The sequence below is a fragment of the Apostichopus japonicus genome, chromosome 4 (genome assembly GCF_037975245.1).
Source record: "Apostichopus japonicus isolate 1M-3 chromosome 4, ASM3797524v1, whole genome shotgun sequence".
NCBI lineage: Eukaryota > Metazoa > Echinodermata > Holothuroidea > Aspidochirotida > Stichopodidae > Apostichopus > Apostichopus japonicus.
The window spans coordinates 1904947-1922871 of record NC_092564.1 but is presented as its reverse complement, the minus strand read 5'-3'; the positions used below and the strand labels follow the sequence as shown (position 1 = coordinate 1922871).

The window sequence follows — 17925 nt, the reverse complement described above, 5'->3', positions numbered from 1 at the left end:
TTCCGCAGACGGGAATCGTAAGTCGCTGCGGTTGTTCCCCTTCTAGCGTCGGCTGCCATCGCGGCAGCTGCTTCTGAAAAGCCTCTCTGTCGTAGGGAAGACCGGACAGCCTCCAGGCAACTAATTGTAACCCCTTGATGTCTGGGTGCGAGAGAGTTCCCTGTCTCTGGGACAGTAGGTGGGGCTTGTCCGGTAGACTCACTGGGACGTCCATGAGGAGTTGGGGGATCTCGGCGAACCAGGGTCTGCGAGGCCAGAACGGGGCTATTAGTGTGAACCTGCCCTTGGAGTTCCGAATTTTCCTGAGGACTTGTCCGATCATACATAGCGGCGGGAAGATGTACGCATCCATGTGGTCCCAGGAGAGGGACATTGCGTCCGTGTGGTAGGCCAGGGGGTGGAATCGTCTGGAACAGAAGGTCTGGAGTTTGTTGTTCTTGTGTGTTGCGAACAGGTCTATCGTGGGCCTGCCGAAGATCGAAAAGATTCTGTCGCAAGTCTCCTGTTCCAGAGACCATTCGTTGGGGTCTATATGCCCCCTGTATAGGGCGTCCGCCATCACGTTGAGCTTGCCTGCGATGTGGGAAGCCCGTAGGATCGTGCCGGAGTCCTCGGCCGCTGTTATCACCTCCCACGCGAGTCGGCACAGTCTCTCTGAGCGGGTGCCCCCCTGCCGATTGATGTAGGCCACCACTGTCGTGTTGTCGGTGAAGATTGTGGTTATCGTTCCCTGTACGTGGTCGTTGAAAGCTTCCAGGGCTCTTTTGACCGCCATCATCTCCAGGATGTTGATGTGGAGAGATGTTTCTGTTTGGGACCACGTCCCCCATGCTGTGCGATTGCTCCAGTGAGCTCCCCATCCGGACAGTGACGCGTCCGTCGTTATCGATGTCATTGGTAGCTGTATCGCAAAGGGTACCCCTGAACTCCAGTTGTTTGGGTCGAGCCACCATCGAAAGTGTTGTGTGACCTCCTCTGACCTGTAGATGAGCGTTGTTTTGTCTGGGTCTGTAGGGTCTGCGGACCTCAGCAGGTGCAGTTGCAGAGGTCGCATGTGTAGCCTGCACAGTCTCACTATATCGACGAGGCTGGCCATGAGTCCCAGGGCCCGGAGCCATGTCCCCGTTGGTGACCCCCGGTGTGCCAAGATCTGTTGTGTGGTCGCCTTGACTGCCGCGACTCTTTCTTCTGAGGGTCGGGCTACCCCGGTGGTGAAGTCCAGTATGGCCCCGAGGAACTGGATCGTCTGGGAGGGTGATAGCCGTGATTTCTTCTGGTTCACGATCCAGCCCAGTTCTTGAAGGGTCTGGAGCGTTTTGTGGACGTTGTTGGTTGCTTCCGATAGGCTGTTCCCTACTACCAACCAGTCGTCTAGATATACGTAGAGGGTGACCCCTCTTTTTCTGAGGTAGGCGACTACTGCTCCCGCGACTCTCGTGAAGGTTCTGGGAGCCGTGGCTAGGCCGAATGGGAGCGCCCGGAACTGGTAGTCTTGTTCTGCGTACCGGAACGCTAGGAATCGTCGGTGTTCTTTGTGTATCAAGATGTGCAGGTAGGCGTCCCGTAAGTCTACGGTCGCCGCCCACATGCCCTTTCTGAGTAGGGGTAATATTAAGTTTAAGGTCTCCATACGGAAGTGTTTTGGTCTGATGTGTTTTGTGTTCAGGGGTTTTAGGTTTAGAATGGGACGCCAGGTGCCGTCCCGTTTTTTGGTCAGAAAAAAGGAGGACCGGAAGAGTGGTCCCGTCTCTTCCGGAACTCTTGTAATTGCCTGCTTGGCCAGCAGGGCCAGAATTTCCCCTTCTAGGGCTAAGCGTTTGACGGGGTCCGTGGGTGTGAGTGTCTGCCTTCCTCCGCCCCCGAAAGGTGGGCTGGAGGAGAATTCTATTTTGTACCCGTGTTTGACTGTGTCCAACACCCACTTGTCCCCGCCAATAAATTCCCATTGCTGGGAGAAGTTTGTTAGTCTCCCCCCCACCGGCGGAATGGCCGCGGTGAGGTGGGCACCCCTAGGGCTGGGCGGCGAACGCTGGTCGATTGGAGGAGCGGTCACTGTCCCGTCTGGTCGACGTGGAGCCTCTGCCTCCTCTGGGGGCCCAGGGGCGGGTCGGACGGAAGGCTGCCCCCCGGCTTCGGCCTCTGAGAGCTCCTCTGCTCATAGATTTGGCGGGTGCTGCTCTCGTTCCCCTAGGTGCTCTGCTCTCCCTCGGGCGGAAGGGTCTGGTTCTCTGGGTAGGTGGGGGTCGGAATTCTGATTTGGCCAGAGTCTCCCTTCGGGCCACCTCTTCCTGCAGTTTCTTTTGGAAGCAGCCCGCAAAAAGGTCCTCCCCGAGGATTGGTAGTTCCAGCATTCTGTCCTTCGCCTCCGTCGAAGGCCAATGGATGGCGGAGACGATGTTTTGTCTACGGGCCTTTACGGACCTGGTAGCGACCCTTGCAAATTGATCGTACGCGAGTCTGACGAGGGGGCCCAGCAGCAGGAGGAGCTGGCCCGCTTCGTCCCTGGATACTTGGCTGCTGTCCTCAGGGAGCTGTTGATGGTGTCGCATGAGGACTTCGGCTGATAGCATTAGTACCGATGCGAACTTCATGCCCGAACGGGCTGCCATGTCCACCTCTACCAAAAGCTCTTCTAGCTTCCTCTGGTCCGGGGTCTTGAACACGTGTGTGGATGAGGCCCCTTGTTCGGCTTTTAATCTCTCCTTGGCCTCCTGGGGGATGGTTGGGCATCTAAATAGATCCTTCCAGGCCTCGTCAGGTACCCTGACCGCTCTATCTGCCCTGGCCGGGAAGGCCGTCCACTTGGTCTTATTGGCAATGGCCTCAAATCTGTCATAACAGGTTGCGTCTACTGGTATGGTAGTTTTGGGCTTATATGACGCTTCGCCGGTCGCCGTCAATTTTGATACCCGGCCCGCCTTCTGCGGTTGCGTCTCGGGTTCCTCGAACCCCAGGTGTCATCTGAATATGTCTGCCGCCCGTGTTATTAGCTCCTGTGGGAGGGCTCCTCCTGTCACGGGTGCTTCCTCCGGTTCGTAATTGTGACCAAAGCTGTCCTCCATAGGATCGTAGTCGAGAGGATCTGGATCTATGGGCTCCCCTTCGTCCTCCAAGCCGGAAAGATTCACCGACGCTCTGCAATCCAGAGCGTCCGGGTCCGGGGCCGGTTGCGGGGCCATGGTCGATACGGGGCTGGTAGGGCCCGGTGCCACGTCGGCTACCGTGGACGTCCTTTGCTCCAGCAGGGGCCGTAGCAGGCCGGTGAGTTTGGAAAGCCAAGCTGGTTCCTCTTCCTGACGCCGTCTCATGGACCGGCGCTTCCTCTTGGATCTTCTGTATCCATCGTCGGAAGAGTCCGAGGACTCGTCGGAGATTGGAGAGTATCTCTTCCTCTCTCTACGTCTTGGGGATCTTGTATGCGACCCCGATCTCTCCCTTCTGGGTCGGCGGGAGGACTCTCTCTCCCTACTTTCTCGGGCCGGGATCTCCGTCGGAACCCGCCTCTCCGGCTCCCTGTCCGGCTCCCTGGAACGGGACCGGCTCCGTCTCCGCGTCCCCTCGGTTGCTCTCTCTTTAGGACCCGAGCCTCCCACGGCCGGGGGGCCGCGCTCTGTGGGTCTGTTTAGCTGCGGCCCGGACTGAGACGGAGTCTCCAGCCCGGCCGAGCTGTGCCTCTGCTTTGGAGGTCTTTTCTTGGCAGGAGCCTTGCCTTTGCTCCTGCCCTTCCCTCTGGCCGTAACTGATCCGGACGTAGCCGGGGCCGTTAGGGGAATTCTTTCTCTTTCTCTTTCCTCTCTCTCTACCTCTTTCTCTCCTTCGGCCCTCTCCTGGCCACTCTCCTCCTCCACCTCTCTCTCTACTACTCCCTCCTCCTCTCTGTCTCCCGTTATTCCTGGAACCTCCGGCGCCCCGATTGCGCTCGGGATCGAGTCCAGCCTTCCCTGGAGCTTGCTACGTAAGCCCTCAAGCCACAGGTCGATGTCCTGCCACTGAGCTGGTGTAAACTTAATACACACCAGGCAGGGGTCTCGTCGAGTGCAGGATCTGCATTTTGGACAAAGGTCGTGTTCGTCCCAGGCTCTGCCTGGGCGAAACATCGAGCAGTTGATGCACTTCAATGGATTGCGTGACATGCTGAATAACCGGATTAAGGAAGATTACTTCTTAGTGATAAATGAACAACAATAGAAGCTTAACGTAAGAAGGGAGAACTAGGGAGGGAATTAGGCTTAGGTGGAGCGTAGCGTAACCTAGCAACGGTAAACAAGGTAACGCTACGGGGTGGCCTAACATGAAAATGCGAGCTGAAACAAAAATGAGAGAGCGAGAAATACATACGAAAAAGAGTGAATATAAGTGAGCAATATGAATCCCCAAAAGGGGGACAAGAGAAACTAATTGGGGGGGAAGAAAGCTAGTAAACAAGCTAAGAAAACACAATAACAACAACACGCTTTAGCGTGGGGAGGAATAGGGCGGGAACCTAGGCAGTTTCGCGGAACTGCTAACCCCGCCGCAAACCAACCCGAGGAGGAAACGCACTACGAAAACAGTCCCCAAAACCCTCCCTCTTTGACAAAAAGGATACTTATCGGTCAGGAAAGGACTGTCAAACTTCTAAAGATCCGAAGCTAAAAAACTTCCGGCGATCGTCGAAGAAAACCAAGACACTTTTCCAAGGAAACTATCCACAAGAAAAATATGCGTGTAGGCACTTGGAATGGTAGAATGAAAAAGGAGGAGGGACCGGAAGGGGGGTCCGGTCATAGAGGGCGCACAGTGTTATTTATTTACCAGGACTTTATAGGCACGGTAGAATGAGGTGCTAAGGTTGTGAGGAGACAGGTAAGCGAGGAGCGAAGTAAATTGGTACTTATCTATGGTTACGTACAAACTGGTATTTATCTTTGCTTAAAAACTATTTGGGATGGTAACTGGCAGGAGTGTCTGTCAAAGTAAACAGTCTAGTACAAATAGCAGTAGTTGGAGTAATGACCTTGATGACGTAGCAATTACAATAGTTCCCGAAATAGGAGTACAATATGAAAATCAACTCAACAGGACTAGAAGTAGTTAACAATAACAGTATTTAGGTTACTTCTCAATGCATCCTTATAACCTTCTCATCTTCCACCTTAAATATTATATTTTTGGTAAAAAAAAAGCAACTAGAGAAGAGGCTTTAATTTGCAACTCCTTTTTGCACAAGTTGAAATTTCTTTTACATGTGGAAATTACAATTTCCTCTACATGTTCAAAGTAGGTCTTCTAATAAGATAAAGAGCAATTAAAATCAAACATTAAGTTCTTGCTTGTTCTTATTAAATTAATGCTTTTCATTTGGGTCCTTGCTTGTCATTTATGTTATGTCATTTTTCCTTTTCTTCTTCACCAAAGTCCACTCCTCACCATAAGAATAACCTTACTCCTCTGTTTTGACTTTTACAGCCTTCCCCTCCCTATCCCCCTAGCTGATAAACTCACCCTCTCTCCTCTCTTTAGAACTTCCTGGCAATCCCCTCCCACCCTCATTTTTGTTCATTTTCTGCCTCTCCTCCTCTTCTCTCTATTTATGGTAAGTATTCTTTCAGCGATTACATTAGTAAATGGCTAAAGTACAGTCAACGCAACATAAACTCCCCATAGCACCCATATCCCTTCGTCAAAGATAAACATTCTTTTCAAAACATTGTTCTCCCTACTGTTCTTTTGTTAACAGGCATTTTCCCTGAAGGACCACCCCCTACCCCCCCCCTCTCCTTGGGTTCAAATAGGAACATTCCTGTTGTATTTGTACAGTGGTTGTACAAGCAATGCTAGACGTGAAGGTCTATGCAACAATGCCAGTAGGGCAAGCAACATGACAGTTATAAAACTACTTGTAGTTTAGCAATAATAATAGTAGTTTAAGTAGTAACTGACATTCATTCATGCTTTCATCAGGATAGCATAAGACATAAAGTACATAAATAAGACATTAGTACACAACTAAGAACATGACTAAGACATGATATCTATGACATAAGACATGAACAAGCCATAAAGTAAGACATAAAGGTTGCTGTACAAAATGACAAAATAAACAACTTGTGACACTTGTCACATCACCTTTCTCACTAATTGCCCATATTTGAATATACGGTAATAACATTTTCATCAAAAATATAAATTTAATGAGGCCACAGCAAGATGAAAAGTGAACATTGACATATCAAGTTTTTAAATCCACTTAAGTGAAATGGAAAGTAAGTTTTTTTGGTTATTTTTGTCTTACCGGTAAGTCCTTGGCGGAATCGAGAGTGACAACCAAAACAGCTGAAGAGAATGGTGATTCTGTTACACATTCATCTACCGAGGACTCCTGATTGGAGATAAAAAGGAAAGAACATCAATTACTAAAATCCCTGAAAATAGATTGAATCCCTGTCTGCTAAGTCTGCAGTAGAACTCACTGGAGAAATAGAAGCATAAATCTAATTGGTTGCTATCAATACTGACCGTACAGTAGTTTTCTCGTCAACTTGTGGAAAATCTGTTTTTGGGTTGCTTGACTTTTTGAAAAGTTACTTTAGCTTACAGAAATTCGTTTTTAGATCTAATATGAAAAATGATTGGGACCGATATCGGGAGCCTTGGGTTAACTTATTGGGGATTAACATTGAACATTACTAAAAGATATACTTTCCCATTGCATGGGATTATATGTATTTGAATTATTTTTGTGTTTACAAAGCAAGATGATACATGTTGGTTGTCGTTTTTATTGTTTACAACTAAAATGAGAGTTGTATAAAAAAATTAAAATACAATTTTGTTTTGTTTTGTAGAAAATGTAATTTACCGCTTTTTATCTGCTCACCAATGCTGCAAAGTTTTGATATGTATTACAAAATTCCTGGTTGGAGGGGTGGGGGTTTAACGTGCAGCTTAGTTTCAACTGTAAGACATAGATATCTGCTATGACTGAGACTGAAGGTAATGTTCTAGTTAAATCAGTGGCGTAGGAAGGTACTTTTGAGTGGGGGGATGAAGACTGATGGCCGGCCAGGGGGGTCTAAGGGGGAGGGTGTCCCCCTCCCCTTTGGAGCATTTCCAGGTGGCCTCAGATGCAATTTGGTGCAATATAGCACACTTCAATACCCACTCCATTTTGTAAACTTAATTTTGTATTTTCACCTGGCCTTAGATGCAATTTGGTGCTCCAAATGAGATTTTTTTCTCATTTGGAAATGAAAAAGGGGTTTTCTGACTTGCGAAGCGGGGGGGCGGAATGATACTTCCGCCCCTTCACATTTTTCACTGGGGGGGGCTGGCACCCCCCAGCCCCCCCCCCCCGGTTCCTACACCCTTGAGTTAAATGTATACTGTTAAACAATTTTTGGTATGTTTCAAATGTTACTTTCTCTCTACCCATAAATCAGATACATATATGCCAATGGTCAAGTGTTGTTTTGTAGTGTTTTGTAATAGTGTTATAGTCCATCTTAAATTTGAAAAATCCTCTGATTTTTTTTCTTTTAGTCGTTTCTGTCGATGATTTTGTTTATTTAAAGTTCAGAATTCTATAAAATGGCTTCATCTACCCCGTGGATACCCTCCTTTCTGTTTGGTTTACCGACATGAGTTCATTAACCTGTGTGAGGTAATTTACCTGCATGAGTTCTTTTACCTGCATGAGGTAATTTACCTGCATGAGGTCATTTCCTGCATGGGTCAATTACCTGCATGAGGTCATTTGTGAGGTCATTTACCTGCATGAGGTCACTTCTTTGATCACTCAAGACCTGCCAGTTGAGATGGAGGTGGAGATCGCCATGTTCAATATCCTCGAGGGGCAGCCACTAGATGAGGAAAAAATAGAAAGAAAACATGTTGATTCTTAAACTGAGTCATTGTGCTGCTGTGTTCAGGTAAGAACAATTAAAAAACACAAGGAATAAACTCATTTTGTTTATTGTTCATATTGTGTCTTTCAATGATTAAGGTACAACTTTCATATCGAAGTTACAAATTTTTGTGTCATTTCTGATAAAATCTTTTTGTATGAATGGTTGACTATACTCCTAAAAGGAGTGTATGCAAGTGATATATTTAAAAAGAAATAATAATAATATGATATTCATATCTTGAAAAAAAAAATTGAAGATGTCAATGTTGTCAAATGAAAAATGTTTGCAAAGATTAAACTGTGTCCATAAATCTTCAAACCAGGCTATAGCATCTGGACAATAGGGTCTGGATGGAATTCTACAATTATCATACCTCTAATAATTTATATGTGCCATGTTTTCTTCTCAAAGTGAGACCATGTTCAGTTTACAAATGTTGTTAGCTCGAAAACTGTGCACATGTACCCACCAACACAAATCTAACACAAACTTTTTCACACATGATAAAGTGTCAAACCCTTGCATCTGTTTCAAGGCTCCGTCTACATCTCTCATTCTTGGAAGCAAAGTGATTCCCCGACCATCGTTAATCTTAACCACCTCAATGTTGGGTATGATCTCCACTACCTCTTCTAGCTTTTAACATGCCTTGTACGTCTATATTTCAGACATCTTTCAAGCCTAATTATTTCATGTGAAATGCAATTACTTGCAGCAGTTTCCCTCCCATTCCTTGAGAATGTAGCCTCTTCCCTGCCTCCTCCCCCCCCCCGCCCCATTCGCCCTATCAGAATGTGATATCCCTCCAGGGTACTACTAGCAGTTTATAAATGTTAGTATAAGTCTGAATAATAGGTAAAGTAGCAGCTTCATACTAAGAATACTGAAGTAGAAAAAAGTGAATTAAGAGTTACTGCAGCAAGCATCCAATTAAAACGCTAGAGAGCGCAAAACAGACATCTATTTCTACTTTGCATCCTTCGCTGTCTAAAAATCTTTAGCTTCTGTTAGTTTCTGTTTTATTTTCTCGTTACGCGAGCTGCTAGTTTGGTGAAAGGTACCTCCAACAGATAGATAACACTTCATTCAGCTCTTGTAGAAGGGGGCTGAAGAGGGAATGGTAAACTCTTCAAATCTAGTTATTATTGCAACATTCATATCTAGCAAGACTATCTATTATTAAAGTAAAAAAAAGCAATGCAATGCACATTACACTATTCAGCAATTAATTTCAAGTCCTGGTCACTTCTTTGTATTATATGCAACTAATATCTTTAAAAAGGATAAAAGCCCTCTCAAACTTGAAACAAAATTCAAACAAACAATTATTAAGGCACACATCCTTAACATACATACAAGTTGCTTTTTCAGTTTCTCACATGAATTCCTTCCTGAAATTTTCTTCAAGTGAATATTACATTTTGATTCGATATTACTTCTTACGGTAGACTAATGGTTCAAATGGTAGATATGAATGCTTTGCTTAACAACAACAAGTATGAAAATGTTTGTTTGAAACTTTTTTTGAAATAAAATGATGCATGCTGATATGTATAGTATTGTATATTAAGGATAATCCTGGTGAGCAGCACAGATACTGTACACTTCTTCTATTTAATGAACTCACAACTTCCATCACAACACCCATCCAACCACTTTGTTACCCCCCGCCCCCCCCCCCCCCCCCAGCCCACAACCCTCCTCCACTCATCTGACTTTGATATGCAAGCAAGTATCCCACTTTGACTGTATGTGCATGCAGTATAAAGTACTCAATGATGACAAAACCAGTTCCAGTGAATTGTAAAAGAAACAGGTACTGTATCTTGTTTTGATGAGATGCTAGTGTTCACTTCAGTCTTGGCAACTATGTTTTAACAAAACATCCAACAGCCTTGGCAGATATTTAAATAGGAACCATAATGAAACAAGTTATAAGTTCTTTTTTATTTTATTTTTGATAGTTTTATCTATTAATGAGTCTTTCAAATTCAATGCCTTGAGGCATCATTGAAAGATTAAATTTTAACTTCCTGTAAGAACAAAATCATTCACATGCTTTTCATGCAGTAAGAAAAGAGATCCAACTCAAGCTTGCAAGAGAGCAAGAAAAATAATATTTGCAGTTTTACCTAAGAAAATAAACAAGGATATAAACATACAGACAAACAAAAACCATAAAATGAAATTAAAAAATAAAAGCCGGTGCAAGCAACCATCAAAAGTTTCCAAGTTAGATTAACGTGCTGGACATTGTAGCATGACAGAATGGTGACGGAAGGAAAAGACAAAATAGAATAGGACGAAGACAGACACACTGCAAATGAGAGCCGATAGTTTTGTATCTCACCGAATCCAACTGGCCCAACTTGGATAAGTGGAAAATATCTAGACTGAGACTAGAGAAAGAAACCAATAAAAATCGCTGCTTGACAATCTGATTAAACTCACTATGAATGGTCAGGATTAGTAAAAAAATATGATAATATATCACTCAAATTCATCAAAACAGAGGCAGAGCTGTGAAAGCTGTCACGGTAACGTCGAAATTTCGGAAAGTTGATACTTTCAAATTACACCGGGTTTTAGTGACGTAGGCAATGCAGGTCAGCTTTATAGGACATACTGTATAGAGAGATAAATGAATTCCTTTCATAATGGCACATGTTTCTGATGTGATTGTTGTGACGTTGATTTGATTCGGCAATATCACAAGAATAGATTGGATCACCTTCACAGAAAATATAAATCTATATTCAACAAAATTGAAGCATGGTGGGATAAGTTTACAAGAACTTACTATGCTTTTGCACAATTTCCTATTTTGTGTTGGACCAAGAAATAAATTCGAGTTTAAATAAACAACAACTATTTTGTATCTTAAATCTTTGTTTTAAATTTTTATTTTTCAGGTTTATGTTTTGAAAACACTTCTCTCTCTCTGTCATGTATATCATCTTTGACAGAATCATATTTATTTTTAATTTTCCAAACTTTTGTTGGCAAACTTGGCTCTGTGTTCAGGATAAGTTCTGAGAAATCAAATCTTTTTCATAAAAGTTCAATTTTCACTGTCTTATCTGTCAAAATTCCATTCTTAAAATATCTGAATCATAGTAAAAATAATTATTTTATCATAAAACTGTTGACCTTTAATACACGGAGGATAGTTTTCATATATTATTAATATTTTGAGGTGTAATTAATATTTTAGACGCTTACCTGCCGAGAGGATCGTCTTTGTCAGATCTATCTTCATCAAACAAATCCACATCGATAGATTGACCGAATACTTCAAAGACTATAGCCTGTGTAGAATGAATATCATAACTTGAAGCATAGACTAAGCAATAACCTTAACCTTTGAAGGAAGTCATATTGTACTATAGTCCATTCAAAGCCTTTTGTGTATCGAGCTCCAAACCTCACATTTTTTTTTCAAACTGATCTGCATTTTTTTTCCTTTCGAAGTAATTATGGTTTCACTGATAAGCATCAATATTGATTAAGTAAAGACCACACTTATTGAAAGCTATTTTTCACTTGAAAACAGTTTATCAAAATATTTCTGAAGCCATATCTGAAGCCATTAAAAATGCATATTCAATGCCCCCCCTCCCTCCCCTCCCACAATGCCCCCATCTCGTCATCATTCACACCCATACTTCCCTTTACAACAGGTGATGTCCATTATAAATGACAAAGACTTTTGAACTCCAAACAATAGTTCCCTACCCTTAAACCAGAGTGACAATACTCCCAGTGGGCTACTTGCCAATTGAGGCAAAAGTGCACACACTACAGTGGATTCACACACTAAGTGTAAAAGTCAATCCAAGTATGGCTATCAGAGTTAATGTATTAACAAGAATTTATAGAATCTCTTATGTCTACCTAGAATGAACTTTGACCTCCTAAGATTTCAATATCCCCTTCCTTCCCGACCAACCTCAATCTAAAGGAATCAAAACACAGAGACTGAGTTGACAGAGGAATTGGCAACAATTTCAAATTGAAATAAGCCCAAAACCTTGCCTACATAGTATAAACTGATACGCATGTTGACAAAGGCTTTTATCAAAATGATAAATTGAAATACCTCAAAGTGTTGATTCCAGGTAGGTGAGATAGTATTATCTATAACTTTAGTCTTGAATGTTTGCTGACCAACTGTGAAATAAAATATATAAGTGAGAATTGTTTCAACCTTGTAAGACAATCCTACAAATGGGGATATCTATAAAGGGTAAACTACAGGGATTAGTAGGATTAGTGGGATTAGAGAGAGGGAATAGACAAAAGTGATACAGAAGGTCCAGAAAGAATTTATTACAATGTCTCATTTAAAGAAAGATTTTGAGTTGAGTTTGGTATATTTATCAAAGTCATGCAATTATAAAAAATCCCACAACAAGACTCATCATGCTTCCATATCAAATAACCAGAACATTATTCAAGATTTTCTTAGTTTTCTAGAATAAATAGATCCTCCCATTTGCAAGTATGGTCAATAATATGTTGAGAATCAATTTTTAATTACTTTCTCTGTTCGCCGTCAGTTGGAGAAAAGCTCTTGAATAGTGTCTTAGTTTGAATATTGCAATCTTATTTTGATTAATACTCATCAAAGACTGGTGAAACTGTGTACCAAACCCACACTAACGCTTAAAGAGTGAAACATGTAATATAATACAAATACAGCAAATGCCAAACAAATATCCTAGGAAATCATTACCATTGAAGTAATTAGAATATAAATCCATGCAAAAATGAAAGATGTGGACTCTCTGGATGGTACAATGAGAAGGAAGGGCATTGACCGGAGGGGTCCGGTCATAGAGGGTGCACAGTGTAAAAAGGTTACTAGTTCATTCTAGACAAGGTAGAATGAGAGGGCTTATGTTGTGGGGAGACAGGTAAGTGAGGAGCGAAGTAAATATGTTTACTCTCAGCAAAGTCTACTAAAGTAATTTATTGAGGTTGATTGTTAATGTGACAGCTTGTCTGATGTGTTTCGTTGTTTCAAATTCGTGGTGTGTACTTAGAAGTGATTCTCACACAATTGTATCTCTTGTGCATACCATATCTAGTACTGACAGGAATTATGAAGAAGAATAGAAAGTTCTCATTTTGAGCTGACTGCTTGACTCCATATCTGGCTTCACATTGTCAAGAATATATGTAACTTTCCAATGATTAACTTATGTATTTTCATGACTTTGGAATGCACATTCAATAGAATCGGAATGAGTGAGTGTTTTCAGGAACTCTCCAGAATTGAGACATTCCTTTAGATACAGGCCAAGAAATTTCAGTCAACTTTAACCACATGCTCAACATGCCAGTGTTTACAACTCTACTGGCTACAAATCAAGTGCTGGCATTTAACTGAATTACAAGATACTGTATATCAGTTACTGTACAAGGCTTTTGAAAGTAGTTTAATAATACTTGCGTGATAATAAGCAGTAATACAGGGCTTATGTTAGATACTGATATCATGCTCACTCAAAGTTAATATGTTTACTCTCAGCAAAGTCTACTGAAGTAATTTATTGAGGTTGATTGTTATATGACAGCTTGTCTGATGTGTTTCGTTTTGGAATGCACATTCAATAGAATCGGAATGAGTGCTTTCAAGAACTCTCCAGAATTGAGACATTCCTTTAGATACAGGCCAAGAAATTTCAGACAACTTTAACCACATGCTCAACATGACAGTGTTTAAAACTCTACTGGCTACAAATCAAGTTCTAAGTGCTGGCATTTTACTGAATTACAACATGCTGTATATCAGTTACTGTACAAGGCTTTTGAGAGTAGTTTAATAATACTTGGGTGATAATAAGCAGTTATACAGGGCTTATGTTAGATACTGATATCATGCTCACTCTTGGACTGACTATTGTTAATAGACTTTACCATGATTTTGAGTTCTTATTGTCTACTGACAGAAAATTGCCAGTGCCTTTTTTTTTCTACTGGTAATTAACAAAATCCACTGGATTTTACCCAGAAAACCACCCAAATTTGGAGAACTGAGATATTTTACAAAATAATGTTTTTGTAGCTTAGATTTTTAAATGGATTTATGAAGTACATGTGGTACATAAAATGGGAAAGATGAGGCAACCTTAAACTACTTCATATCTTCAAAGATTTGAGTATGAAATCAATTTACCGGTGAGTGAAAAGTTTTGGATTCTACTGACTAAAACTTTTGAGCTCTCGCTGCTAAATACTTCATGGTCTCGGTATGGAAAACTGAACTTATCAGCTATCTAGTGAAGGGTAACTTTTTACCTAGTGAAAACCTCCTCAAGGCCTTACAGCTCTTTCCAATAATTTCAACCAGATATAGATCATTAATATTTAACAGTGGATTTTCATTATTTACATTCCAGTAACCATCTGTTGGATTAAGCAACATTTGTAACAAATCATTGTATTGCATTGTATTTATGAGGGGGGGGGGGATTTAATTGTATATTGTATTTTTTGTAATTTATTTGTATTGTATCTTATTGTAAGTTATTTGTATTTTATTGTAAGTTATTTGATTTGTATTATATTTTATTGCATTGTATTTTGTTGTAATTTATTTGTATTTTATTTGTATTGTATTTTTTGTAATTTATTTGTATCTTATTGTAATTTATTTGTATCTTATTGTAATTTATTTGTATTTTATTGTTTTGTATTTTATTGCATTGTATTTTGTTGCAATTAATTTGTATTTATTTGTATTGTATTTTTTGTAATTTATTTGTATCTTATTGTAATTTATTTGTATTTTATTGTATTGTATTTTTTGCAATTTATTTGTATCTTATTGTAATTTATTTGTATTTTATTGTTTTGTATTTTATTGCATTGTATTTTGTTGCAATTAATTTGTATTTATTTGTATTTTATATGGTATTGAACAGTTTGAATACTAACCTGAAACCACAGCATAAGGATCGGATTTACCCTTCTTCAAGAGACCAATGTCTTTCCTGACTAAGTTTTTGGCTTCAAGGACACTGATGTGCAGAACACCCTAAGAGAGGAATGAAAGAAGTCATTACAAATTTGCTAACTTTAAATTGCACATGCACAGAACAGCAAGCGTAATAATAACAAATTAGCTCTTATCATAAAAAAAAAAGAGTGACTTAGCCTATTTGCTTACAAGATACTTCAGACTACCTGTAAGTTCTACTGGCAACAAAGTAAATATTAAAAAAAAAAAAAACACTGCAGTGAGAATGACCAGTGCATTTTGCTTCTCCTTTGCTTTCCAGCACCCAATTCTCCAAAAATGTTACTACTGTACTACACCTCCCGCCCCCCTCCTCTTTGAAATCACCCATCCAACCACCCAAAGTGATCATGCTTTCCAAATCAGCCCTGAATGATCTAAACTTGTTAACATGAGGTTTGATTTTAATCAATTATTTGTGAATTGAAACAAAAGATTTTGAGATAAAACTTGGTTGTGGTGAGTAGGCTGACTGGTTTGAGATCTATCATCTCATCTCAGAAGTAGGTCTAAGAGGTCAAACAGGAACGAATGATAGAAAATGATTTGTTTAAATTAATTTTACCGAAGGCATTGGATTCTTGAGGTCGCTGAGTTTGGTGGTATCCATCAGGGGTACGGCTATGCGATTGGGAAGAACGAGGAACAGGGCAAGTTGATCTTCAATTACAGCATGTAGCAAATCACTGGAAATAGAAAACACACAAATGTTAAACATTGTATACAATTGTGCACTATACAGGGGGCTATGCTGTATATAGGGTGCAGTATATAGGGGGCTATGCAGTATAAAGGGTGCAGTATATAGGGGGCTGTGCTGTATACAGGGTGCAGTATACAAGGGGCTACGCTGTATACATGGTGCAGTATATAGGGGGCTATGCTGTATACAGGGTGCAGTATATAGGGGGCTACGCTGTATACAGGGTGCAGTATATAGGGGGCTACGCTGTATACAGGGTGCAGTATATAGGGGGCTATGCTGTATACAGGGTGCAGTATATAGGGGGCTACGCTGTATACAGGGTGCAGTATATAGGGGGCTACGCTGTATACAGGGTGCAGTATATAGGGGGCTACGCTGTATACAGGGTGCAGTATATAGGGGGCTACGCTGTATATAGGGTGCAGTATATAGGGGGCTACGCTGTATACAGGGTGCAGTATATAGGGGGCTACGCTGTATAAAGGGTGCAGTATATAGGGGCTACATTGTATAAATGGTGCAGTATATAGGGGGCTGTGCTGTATACAGGGTGCAGTATACAAGGGGCTACGCTGTATACATGGTGCAGTATATAGGGGGCTATGCTGTATACAGGGTGCAGTATATAGGGGGCTACGCTGTATACAGGGTGCAGTATATAGGGGGCTACGCTGTATACATGGTGCAGTATATAGGGGGCTACGCTGTATACAGGGTGCAGTATATAGGGGGCTACGCTGTATACAGGGTGCAGTATATAGGGGCTACATTGTATAAATGGTGCAGTATATAGGGGGCTACATTGTATACTTGGTGCAGTATATAGGGGGCTACACTGTACACATGGTGCAGTATATAGGGGGCTATGCTGTATACAGGGTGCAGTATATAGGGGCTACATTGTATAAATGGTGCAGTATATAGGGGCTACATTGTATAAATGGTGCAGTACAGTATATAGGGGGCTACATTGTATACTTGGTGCAGTATATAGGGGGCTACACTGTACACATGGTGCAGTATATAGGGGGCTATGCTGTATACAGGGTGCAGTATATAGGGGCTACATTATATAAATGGTGCAGTATATAGGGGGCTACATTGTATACTTGGTGCAGTATATAGGGGCTACACTGTATATAGGGTGGAGTATATAGGGGGCTACATTGTATAAATGGTGCAGTTTATAGGGGGCTACATTGTATGTTTGGTGCAGTATATAGGGGGCTACACTGCACACATGGTGCAGTATATAGGGGCTACATTGTATAAATGGTGCAGTATATGGGGGGTTCATTGTTTACTTGGTGCAGAATATAGGGGGCTACACTGTTCACATGGTGCAGTATATAGGGGGCTACACTGTAAACATGGTGCAGTATATAGGGGGCTACATTGCATAAATGGTGCAGTTTATAGGGGGCTACAGTGTATGTTTGGTACAGTATATAGGGGGCTACACTGTATATTGATGCATGCACAACTGCAGTGTCATGAATATTAAACAATTCCAGTTCGAAAGCATTGCACTAGCACGCCTGTTTCAACTTGTACGTTCACTGTATCAAGTATGTATAGTGTGTAGATCTGAATATTTTGGTGATAGATAAGATTTGCTTAAATTTATTGCAAAATGGCTAAATTTTGCAGGAAAAGAAATGTACCCTTGTGATACAATGTGATTTTTAAAGTTTACTTTTGAACATTTGGGGGTATTATTAATGGGTATCTTTAGGCACAAACTTAATATTGATTTGTTGAAGACTGTTAGATAAGATGCACTGCAATTGGTTCAGGTTCTCCTTTGTGTGTGTGTAAATACTTTTATTTTGAGTAATCACCCAAGTTGGTAAATCTGAAGCTCGTCAATTAAAGTGTCTTGATTACTAAGAGTGGTAAAGGCTTGGTGTAGTATTTACCCCCCTCCCCCCTGCCCCCATCCCACAACCATTTCATTGCCAGTTTAAAACCCCACCAGGCGTCAGACTGATTTGACCTATTCAACACCTGCTCTACACAGTGCTGCTGGGTGGATACTTCCTTGGATTTGATATTCCAGGTGTTCAAAGTCATCCAAAGGAACCCAGGTTTCTCAGATGGAGTTAAAACGGATATCTGGTTGTGTTATTAGAATTTATATAGTATTTATATGGATTAACATCATCATATATCTCTGCAGCAAGGACATGTCCATTAATTTGGCCTTAAAGGAGCATTTTAACATATTTTCTAAAGCTGCATGTCACTGTTCGACTATGACAAACAAGACTAAAAATCCTTCCTAAACCGATGGAAATTGATGGATC

The 17925-nt window shown here is 41.6% G+C and overlaps 1 protein-coding gene across 3 annotated transcripts in view; it reads right to left on the bottom strand.

The window, feature by feature from the left end:
- The window catches only part of LOC139966100 (extended synaptotagmin-2-like), a 57550-nt gene that overhangs the window by 25518 nt on the left and 14107 nt on the right, over nt 1-17925 (bottom strand). For all 3 annotated transcript variants that reach the window (XM_071968801.1, XM_071968803.1, XM_071968802.1), the window contains exons 8-14: nt 15479-15599; nt 14832-14931; nt 11989-12059; nt 11112-11197; nt 10240-10288; nt 7752-7841; nt 6275-6361 (exon numbers count right to left, since the gene is read on the bottom strand). In XM_071968801.1, the coding sequence (XP_071824902.1) occupies nt 6275-6361; nt 7752-7841; nt 10240-10288; nt 11112-11197; nt 11989-12059; nt 14832-14931; nt 15479-15599 (604 nt within the window). The remainder of the gene's footprint in view (nt 1-6274; nt 6362-7751; nt 7842-10239; nt 10289-11111; nt 11198-11988; nt 12060-14831; nt 14932-15478; nt 15600-17925) is intronic.